At 27.7% G+C, this 10,895-nt stretch overlaps 3 protein-coding genes across 3 annotated transcripts; 1 reads left to right on the forward strand and 2 right to left on the reverse strand.

Annotated features, from left to right (window-relative positions):
- Positions 1-115: 115 nt before the first annotated feature.
- On the reverse strand, positions 116-5,207 carry tun (N-terminal glutamine amidase tungus). The gene is made up of 5 exons (XM_085191887.1): positions 5,032-5,207; positions 4,781-4,934; positions 4,306-4,454; positions 4,107-4,231; positions 116-3,720 (listed from the first exon to the last, which is right to left on the reverse strand). The coding sequence occupies exons 1-5, from the start codon at positions 5,190-5,192 to the stop codon at positions 3,611-3,613; spliced, it is 699 nt and encodes a 232-aa protein (XP_085048013.1). The 5' UTR covers positions 5,193-5,207; the 3' UTR covers positions 116-3,610.
- A 641-nt stretch (positions 5,208-5,848) lies between these two features.
- LOC146535576 (putative SERF-like protein) lies at positions 5,849-7,415 on the forward strand. The gene is made up of 3 exons (XM_085191889.1): positions 5,849-6,086; positions 6,525-6,639; positions 6,985-7,415. The coding sequence occupies exons 1-3, from the start codon at positions 6,080-6,082 to the stop codon at positions 7,064-7,066; spliced, it is 204 nt and encodes a 67-aa protein (XP_085048015.1). The 5' UTR covers positions 5,849-6,079; the 3' UTR covers positions 7,067-7,415.
- A 524-nt stretch (positions 7,416-7,939) lies between these two features.
- Positions 7,940-10,751, reverse strand: LOC146535577 (5'-deoxynucleotidase HDDC2). Its single transcript, XM_085191888.1, has 4 exons — positions 10,518-10,751; positions 10,271-10,418; positions 10,036-10,190; positions 7,940-9,397 (listed from the first exon to the last, which is right to left on the reverse strand). The coding sequence occupies exons 1-4, from the start codon at positions 10,575-10,577 to the stop codon at positions 9,161-9,163; spliced, it is 600 nt and encodes a 199-aa protein (XP_085048014.1). The 5' UTR covers positions 10,578-10,751; the 3' UTR covers positions 7,940-9,160.
- Positions 10,752-10,895: the final 144 nt, after the last annotated feature.

Raw genomic sequence — 10,895 nt, forward strand, 5'->3', positions numbered from 1 at the left:
AATAAAATTTCATACTGAACTAAAATTTATTATTATTATAAAATTATTTTGCTAACAATAAATAATTTGTCAATCAACAAAAAACAGAAACAAGGTTATTAAATAAAAGACGAAATTACATGTGACGTTTTTATTCTAGCATGAATTCTTAAAATTAAAAAAAGTTACTTGTTACATTAAAAGCACAAGCAATATAGTATAATAATAATAATCCTTATAGGCTGTCAGTCAATAAATAGAAAATTTAAAGGCTTCGAAGGAAGGTATTGATTTAAACGTGTTTCGTAAATAGTAATAGTTAAGAGTAAGGCGTAACCAGCGGGACGTAAACACAGCCCCCACATGTTCCTGTCGTTTAACAACTGTGTTCAATTATCCTTTCTCAATTATACATAGTTTGGTCCCATTTTATATCTAGCTACGCCTCGAATAGTAAATTATAACTACAATAAATCGAGTAAAATTCTTAATATAGTAAATAGAGAAGATTAGTAATAGATGACTAGACAGATCGCTTATTTATATAGAAGTAGAATTTCAAACAGCTGCGACCGTAGCTACAGTACGGTCAACGAGTCGCGACCGCCTTGAAGTTGCTGCAGATTTAGTTTCGCTTTTTCATAATGCGTAAAAGTTCGGAAAATTTACCTTCTGGGCGGCCACGACTTGTCGGCCGTACTGTACTATAATAATCTACAAAGCATTTAAATATTAAACTTTGATTATTATTAACAAAGAAATACTTAAATATTGACTAGTTTGTGAACACAGACAAAAACCCTGATAAAAATATATAAATAATTAATGCGTAAATCATTAATATTAGTTTGTTTATAACTACAATAAAGAAAGTAAACATTATATTATTAAGTATTTGGTGCTTCGGAATCTTATTTCTTATATTTTTTTTATTTAATAAAAATGTCAAAATAGTATTTAAAAAATTAAATTAGGTATAATTATTTTTTAAAGGTACGTGGGTATTTTATTAAGACGATATTATTAGGTAAAAAAAAATAGGTATAATGTATACAGATATCTGCATTTATGTTATAAATGTATAAAAGTTTAAATTCTATTAATTTGAGACATTCACAAAGTAAAAGTAGATATACACAAACTCTTATGCAACGTCAATAGGTTATTTGAATAATTAACGTCTTATTGATAGATTTACCTTAATTTCCTACTGCGAAATATAGCAAATGTAGAAGTAGTCATTAAATTTGTTTCAGAGCAGGCCTGATAAATTAAAATAGTTTATATGTCAAAGGACACCTTATAAAATAAATAACATTTAACAAAAATCGTATATACCGTAACCATAATAATAAACGCGACGAATATAGCATAATTATTAATACTTACATCACTAGGGTGCTTAGGGAAGGATAAAAGAGTGTATAAAAGTTGATAAAAAACTTTAAATAGATTTAACAACATACAAAAGCTACCTCGCGATCATATAATCTATAATAAAATTACCTAAATATATCACTCAAGGTATAACTGCATTGGTACAAAAAATGCTAAGTACCTTTGCAAATAATTATAAACTTTTATATATCGCCACAGACAAAACTAATGCAACTTTTTTTCATATCAAGCTAGTTTATTCGCTATTGATTATTTCAAGGATTTTTAAATTTTTTAATACATAAATTAAAGATAAATTAACAAAATAATCGATTTTAAAAAACATAGCTTATACAATACATTGTATACACAAAAAAAATTGCGGTCATGTTCGGCCTTTTGCGTTTTAATTCTTTTGCACGCTATTTGATAAAATCAGAAAATGTGCAAGTATGTAGGTACTTATTACGGGGCGTTATAAGAAATATATATTATAAGAATAATATATAAGACAGCCTTTTTAAATGTTTTTTTCTTTTAGAGTAGTTTTGAATGTTAATTGTACTATACATACTAATAAAAACATACAAATTACTTTGAAGCATAATTTAATTAGAAAAATTATACTGTGCATTTTTTCGATTATGACCATAATTTCGTTTATAAATTTAAAAAAATCCATTGGAGGACCAAAATGTGATGCGTGTTATAATTTAATTAGATTTTCCTAATAGGCAACACGTCAACAATTTTAAATTATGTTTGCGTGCTTAAACGTATATTCGTGAGGTCAATTATTATAAATTAGATTTTCTTTACTAGAAATTTACTGTTATTATAATTAATATAATTGTAGTTCCGAGAACTTACCAATAAAGTACCTATTGTATAGTATGCTATATAGTTTTTTGTTGAAAATGAAAATGTTGCATTAATTCAATATCTGTGGTGATATTTACTAATACAATATTGACGGCTTAGTATAAACCTGCTAAATCCGCTTTTGGTTTTTCCTTTTTATACATTTATATAGAATTCGAAATGGGAAGAGAAATACAACAAACTTTTATTTTATATACGAATGAATAAAAATCAATGTTCAAAAATGAAATTTTGAAACCTGATAACACATATATATTAATAAGTTTATAAGGACGTTTTTTTGTCTGTAGATAATTTGGTTAGTCGGCTGCTAGCAGATTTATAGTCTAAGCTGACAATGTGTAATTATTTAGACATCAAAATTATTATTCCATATAAAACAAGCATTAAACTTCTTAAAATTAACTTTAAAATCACACTACAGGTTACCTATACTTAAAGCTTCATTCCACAGACAAGACAAATCAATGGCAACCATAAACAACATTATTGTAAATTGAGATCTTGTAACAGTAGTATTAAAAAATTTAAGCAAAAATATTCATATGTTCCATAAACTTCCAGAGCTATTATATTATGTAAACAGATAAACAATTTTAAGATAAGAATTTAACATATTTATAAACTTTCTGTAAAAAAAATAAAGCAAAGTCTGTTTTGGTACTTACACAGTATAAAAGTAAACCATATTGATTTGTTAAACTTAAATATTTTAGTAATAAATTATTATAATTATGTACTTTGAAAGTTTATGAAATGTTTGAGTAACATTGTACTTGGAATTACATATATTTGTACATTTTTATAATCGGCAAAATATTTTTAGTGAAAAAATATTATATAAAACTTTAATATTATTGGAATATTAATAATAAAATTTTTAACTAAGCTTTAATTCCAAAATGTCAAATATTGTAATTTCTTATGTAAGTAATGTAATAATAATATAATTCTATTTTTATTTGACTGTAAAAGTATTAGAAAAATCTTTTAAATAAATACTTTAACTTAGTGTAGAATAAATCCGAAAACAATGTGATAGTATACTTTTTTTTTGTGCCAAACCACATTATATGCGAGTGGATGTTAAAACAGTGCTATTAGTATTGTAATTGTTATTTGAATATTAAAAAAATGTATAATACAAGCTAAAATTGATAATATTAAATGAAAGAATTTAAAATTTTTACAAAACATTCAAGTAATACTTCTGTAAATATTTCAAATAAAAAAATGTAAATTCTACATATTATACAAATAAAATTGTACAGGAACTTAAAAAAATAATTACTAAAACATAATCAACATACAAAAACCTTAACAAAACAATGACGCAATAAATATTTGTCTATCTAACTCTCACATTATTAGCCTACTTCTCAATTTTATAGAAACGCTGTACAAAATCAGTTAAATTAAAGACTTGTCCTGGACCCAATTCAGAATCCATATTAATATACTCATCTAGGTTGTGAGTTGATGCTGAAATAAGATAATGACAAAATATTAAACTTCATATGTTTCTTTTTTCACTTTTTCTAAGTTATATTGTAGTATGTTTTATGCATTATTTTATAATACTTACTACTAGATTTATTCACACAATTGCATAATATTTGAGCTAATAATTACTTGTTTTTATACAAACCAGTCAGAGGACAATGTAATATATACATATTTTTAAAATTAAATCTTCAACAATCTTATTATGAGATATAATTAATGAGTATAGTGGTTTTAGTATGTAGACAATACCCAAAAAATATATGTTTCATATAAGTGATATGATCTAATAAGTTTTTTTATAAAATAACAATTAAATTCTTCTTCTAAAGTGTATTTATATTTATGACAAATAGCATACTCACATGTTGTACAAATAGCAGTATAAGGGGGTGGTGGTTTGATCCAAGAGCCATCAGGCCTCTTCATATGACGTCTATCAGATGCAAAATGCTGCATAAATTGCTTCGCTGGAACTACACGGAAGAACCTAGAAATGAACAATAATTAAATATTTTTTTTATAGTATATATGTATAACTAACAAAATAAACTGTCAGCTTACCTGTGGAAATCAGACTTTAATACTTGATCTGTCCGAAAAGTTTCCGTTACATATTTATGGAAGAATGTTGGAAATGGAAGTTCAGAATCCAAGTCATATACAAGGCAAGTTTTACAATCTACAGAATAAAGAAATATTACATGGTAGTCCTGAAAAAGATAATATTTGTAGAATTACAGTATATAAAAATAGTATTAATAATATATTTATGCAGTGAGTAACAACATTAAACAAAGAGACCGACTTTATTTATTATAAAATTAATAATAATTTTAAAATTATAAACTCATACAATGTATTTGAAAATGTATTTACATCTTTGTAATATTAGATGTTATTTGAAATTTGAACTTTAGAAAGTATAATCTACGTTTGTTTGATAGTGTTTAAAAAAAACTTATAAAACGAAGTTTGTTGAAACGAGATAATCAGATTTTTCAGACATAAAATTATATTATTCATCTGCAGAACACACCCAAATTACTAGACGATCTTCCTCGCGCCCAGCCCTTTGTTTCCATAAAGGTACGGTACGGCAAGGATTTGAAATGAAAACCACGTAGCATTTATCCAACTCTCCTGGTATCCGCGACGATACATCTTGACATAGTTTCCAGACGTTCTCTTCACTGCAGTGCAGTAAAAATACAAAACAAAGCAAAATATCAACCATAATATATTTTCGTAATTATAATATTAAGAAAAAAAAAGTTAAGGAATACTCGCCAATAACAAGACACATATGAACACTCTGCTTGCTTAGGAAATAAAGGTTTTAAGGCTTTATCATTCTTCTTATTATTTTCATTTTTGCTAAGATGCACTTGTGCATTGACCGACATTTTTATTTTTGACAGATATAATCTACCGTAGACCACAGAACACATTTACTTTGCCGTAGACTATTAGGCACTAGGAGATATTTTTTAAAATCAAAATTAGGTTTGACATCAATTTATTTGTAACTATTCACGGAGCAACCTTGAACAGAATTGAACCAAGACTTCAAGGTAATAGAAAAATGTATCTAGCCTGACAAGAATTTCATGAATTATCGGAGGTTCGCGCGAATATTTGTACAGAAAACATATTTAAGGTCGCCCCCACTCATCCACTCACACCGCACTTGTAGCCCGCAAGCCCGATCAAAACATTAAAGTACAGTAGAACTAGAACACAATAGAAACTAAGTATCTTTGATACAAGTTCAACTTCTTTTCTTGCTCGAAATCGTGGGTGGTGGTGAACTATTCCCTTCCCCATCTTCGGTTGAATCGCTCGTTGTCGTTTGCCTTGTCTATTTCCCTAAAAAAATACATAATATATATTATGACCATTGGCGTATCCACAAATTTTTATCTCGGATACCAATTCATTCACAGAATCGAGATTTTATGTACTGTACTCTAAAAAGAAGTACCAATCTATAATTCGTTTTATTTATTGGTCTCAGCAATATCTATAGAATAAAACTTTACGTGAATGGATTTAGCATTAAGCTTTTATAATCTGTTACACTTTTGGTTTTTAATTTTAAGCTAGTTTAAATAGTCTATGGCAATGGCAATATGGCCAGCTGGAAAACGTTTGAAACTTTATTCTGAAAAGCTAATCTTATCTTTTAGTTGCTTCCAAATTTACTTTCATATTGAGGAGAAGGTGGGCGGTGCGTTGTCCTAGGTCTCGGCCGGACTAGCGTATCGTCCGTACTTTGTATTCAGTATTTAAATTTAATTAAATACATTATCTAGTTGTTTGTTATACATCAGCCACGATGACCCGTAAGTACATAATAAATAAACTACCAAGGTATACTATGTGACTAGTTATACTGTTTCTTATTGATACATATATCAAAAATGTCTGATATGAATATGCTTGCCAAATAATATAACACAATTTAAGGAACGTTCTAGATGTTTATTACTTCAGAGCTTGTCACGATGAATGATGACTCAAAAATGACGCTTCATTTATCACACTATTATATATCTTTTTCTTGTATAAATAAAAAAATGTAATCATAATTGGCTTATTGGAGCCAATTACCAATGTACGATATTTGTTGTGAGTTGTGATGTTATGTAAATATCTAAATGTCAAATGATGATATGAAGACCTTGGTCCTAAATATTTTTAATCCTTTTATTAGAAAACTTGAAGCAGAGAGCAATTCTAAAGGTTATGTTTTTTACCTTTTTTCTTTATTTTGATTGTAGGCGGAAACCAGAGAGACTTAGCTCGAGCTAAAAATCAGAAGAAGCAACAAGAAATGCAAAAAAAGAAGAATGCTAGTGAAAAGACGGGCATGTCACTCTCTGAAAGAAAACATAGGTATGTGCATAGTTTTCTAATTGTATAAACCTCTTATTTATTAAAGGTACTTAAGTATCTAAACATATATTTTGAAAGAATGGTAAGGTGATTTATGGTTTGTATTATTTTAATTTCTTGAAAACAAAAATTTATTTAAAGAGTTGTTACTAAGAGGAACAATTGAGTATTTTATTGTGATAAAAATATGAGGGCCCTCCAAAAGGCATATTAAAAGAGGTTGATGAAAGCAGATCTCTTAAGGCAAGGCAAGGCTTAAGAATGAAAAAAATATTGAATTTTATATCTTCATATAATACTTTATATCTTCTTTATGTGTGAAGCTGATTTGATTTTTGATTTCAGAGATGCTGAACTAATGAGGGAAAAACAACGAAAAAAGGAAGAACAAGAGCAAACAATTAATCATAAACAGGCTGTTAATTAATTCAAAACTTATGTTTGACCGCTGACATTTATGAACGATGAGTTAACATTTCAGTTGGTTTGCTGTGCATAAATAAATAGTGTAAAGTAATCCTGAAGAAGAACTTATAACGAAAATCTGCCTTAACGAGTAATAAATCTCACAATAAACATAGTGTTTTCTTTGTTGTTAAATGTTCTTGTAAACTATGTAAAGTTTGGATTCTTTGATCTGAATTGTTAAAGTGGATGATGAATACCAATGTAATTTGAAATATCTTAGCATTTATGAAGTCTTCATTTGACTGAATAGATTTGTATGTATACTATTCAATTACCCATTTTTATAAAAAATAAACTTTAAAAATAATTTTGAATTGTTTTTGTTTGTTCCAGATTTTGCAAAAAAACAGCAATATTAATGTATTTTATTTTATTATGTTATTGATATCTTTCTTTTTTCTACCTATAAGTACCTAAGCTTATAAGCATAGGTCCCTAATGAGACAAAGAGATGAACAGCCAGACGTCAAAACTAAAAAAAAACCATTTCAATGTCTCCATCATCTTCCCAGACAGATATACCGTTATTTGGTGCTATGTCTGAGACGTTCCCACTTTCAAGTTTGATAGTATGCATACAGTATGAACTACATAATAGACTATTAATCCCCAAATTTCAGCTTTGCTAAAACGTCACTTTGTACATAACTTTTCACTAATAACGAAGAAACATTTGGAATGTTTGGTACCATCCAAAGCTCCATTTTGTTATATAACATATTACATTAATCCATATAATTTCTTAATACTTCAAAAAATAAAAGTAATAATAATCATAATCATGTTATATATTTTTTATTATTACACAATATGGAGGTAAATAAAATAAAAGTTTTTGTATTAATTAAAATAAAAAAATGTGTAGTATGTATTTCAAAAATATAAGACTAAGTTGCAAACATTATTTTTCTATAAACTAAAAATTTGTGTTTCATTTACATTTGTTACTTATGAATGAGAAATAAATAGCTAATTAATAAATAATAGCGAATCAACATTGCTTGATTATTTTTGACAAAAATTGATCTTTATGTAGAATAACTGGTACTTTATGTACTAATAATTATCACAATAATTTATTATAAGTGATATGGGAATTACGTAAATGTTAATATGTATGGAATTTATTAAGACTTTAATAGAACATCAAAACAACATTTAAAATATACTGTTTTTTTAAAAGAAACAATTAAAAATATTTTTTGGTACAAAACTTGTAATATCAAAAACAAAACAACAGAATTATGTTCAATGGATCTATTCATTGAACATAATTCTGTTCATAGTTAAAAATATAAAAATAGAAATATTCAATATATCAACTTACTTACTGTTAAATCAGACAGTAGGTAGAGTTAGATAGGTTACTGTTAAATAAGACAAAATATAAACATTGCCCTTTGCAATTTTTGAAAGAGCTTTTAAGTATTGAAGAAAAAAAATATCAACTTTAATATTTATAAATAAACTATAAATCACATTTTGTTACAAAATCAGTTGAGCTAATATTATTTTTACAAATCTATGTTTACAATGTTAATAAATAATTAGCACAACTTACTTCAGAAAGCAATTATCCTTTTACTATTATTTTGAAGTAGCTAAGTAAGTCAGAAATAAATTATTAATTTAAACTTAGTAATCAACACTTGCACTTTGCACAAGTAGTAATGATTATTTTAACTTGGTTAACTTAGGAATATAAATAAAAATAAGAACTGAGCTTAGCTCATGTCTTCTGGAACTTGCATATAAACTGCATATAAACCGCATATAAACTGAGGCAGAATCATGTTGTTCACTGTAGGGATGTTATGGAACTCTTAACTATTACTGGTGATAAAAGTTTTGGTTAATTTTGGATATCAATAGTTTAAATGAGCCTTGTTATGACAAGTATTTGGTTTTTTAGGATGTATTAACATTTAGTATAAAGAAGTTTTTTAACTAGAAAATTGATACTGTCATAGTATTCTTCTTCTGTATGTATCTAGATCTGAAATATATCTATAACATCCTCAGTATATTATAATGACTCTAATACTACAAAAAGTTATGTTGTACCATTTAGAAGAGATTTTTCCTCAAATTCCTTCCGCTGCCTATAAAGTTCTTTAGCCAAATCTTGAATAAAAGGATGGTCAAATTTTCCATAACAGGCTTTGAAGAATTCTTCTAATTTTTTTGGCGCATTTTCACGTTTCTCATATTCAAATGCCTGGAGGATCATATCATATCGGTCTAAGTCTTTAACAAATTTGGCTTCAGGAGAACTTTGATTTTCATATTCCTGCAATAAATAATGTAAAGTATGCTTAAGTCATATTATTAACCATAAATTTTCTTATTTTTGTACAAAAGACATTCAGATTGAGTATTAAATAAAAAATATTACATTAATAGCTTTCTTTGAAATATTTTATTGTACAATGTTCTAACACAATTACATACATACTAGCAGTCAAGTATGCTATAGCAGCTCCAGATATTTTTTCAGGATAAGCAGAAAGAACCTTTTATTCTCTTCACTATCAGCCCGGATTCGAGACACAACAACAGATAACATAAAACTGTTTGTTTGTAGAGTGGATATGAAAATGATTTATTGCCACAAATGATTTAATTAGATGTTTACATGACCCAGAATAGCTGAATGATAATAAGTTATAGTAGGCTACTATACAGCATCACTGTATCTACACACAGGCAGAGGCAACCTAGTGTTAAGACACTTGGGCCCCTACTTTCCACTGAATTCTGCCTCAACACCAAAGCAAAGAAATGAAAACATAAATTTAAATAAATATTTCATTTTCTTCGAAAGGGGATTGAACCCAAAACTAGTTGCGTTTACAGTCACACTTTATGTCACTGCACCACAATTGGCCTCAACACCATACCATATCTTTTATATTGAAGGTGACATACCTTGTAAAGCTCATACATTCTATCACCAGCAATGCCAGTGAGCTCTGCAATTGTTTTCATTGCTTCATCCTCTCTTCTATGTTTCTCTTCTGGAGAAACGCCACAGTGTGGTGTAATATCCCCCACAATACATTCTGCTAGATCGTGGACTAGTGCTAGAAAAATTATACATTATAAGTATCAAAATATTTAATAATTTAACTTAGATATAAAATATAAAAAAAGACACATTTACCTATTTGTAAACATCGAAAACGGTCAAGTTTTGTTGGGTTGTTTTCTTCTGTCAGCAAGAAAGTAATCATACCCATACGATACATATGGCCCGCTATGGACTCGCACTCATTTATATCACATATTACCCAGCCAGTTCTTTTTTCATGCTGTATGCATATGGTCATGAAAGAAAAAGAATTAAAGTACCTCATTATTTTATATTATTGGTAATTCATAAATACAACAATTTACTAAAATTTCCAAACCTTAAGACGTCCAACTAACTCTAAAAATTGTAGTATTTTAGTACTTTCTACTGCAGCCATATTTATTTCAATTAGGCTTAAATTAATTAAATAGATTTAGCAGTATTTTAATATTAATTGGAAATTACTCCCTAGTAAAGAATTAAATGCTACGCGCCGAATAAATTTTTCTTTTTCAGTACCCAATTACCTATGTAGTTAAGTACTTTTGTAGAAACATGAAATTGTCAAATTGAAGTGACTTTAATAGTGTTGCCAGTGGCAGATACTCGATAGTCATATATAAAGCCCCATCTACACTACCCAGGAGGCTACAAGAGGCGAGAACGAGATTGTGAAATTTATATAAACTATGAACATAGCGTACAGCTAAAACAA

Source organism: Heliconius melpomene, chromosome 10 (assembly GCF_056956725.1).
Source record: "Heliconius melpomene rosina isolate 202511_hmr_F chromosome 10, ASM5695672v1, whole genome shotgun sequence".
In the NCBI taxonomy this organism is placed as follows: domain Eukaryota; kingdom Metazoa; phylum Arthropoda; class Insecta; order Lepidoptera; family Nymphalidae; genus Heliconius; species Heliconius melpomene.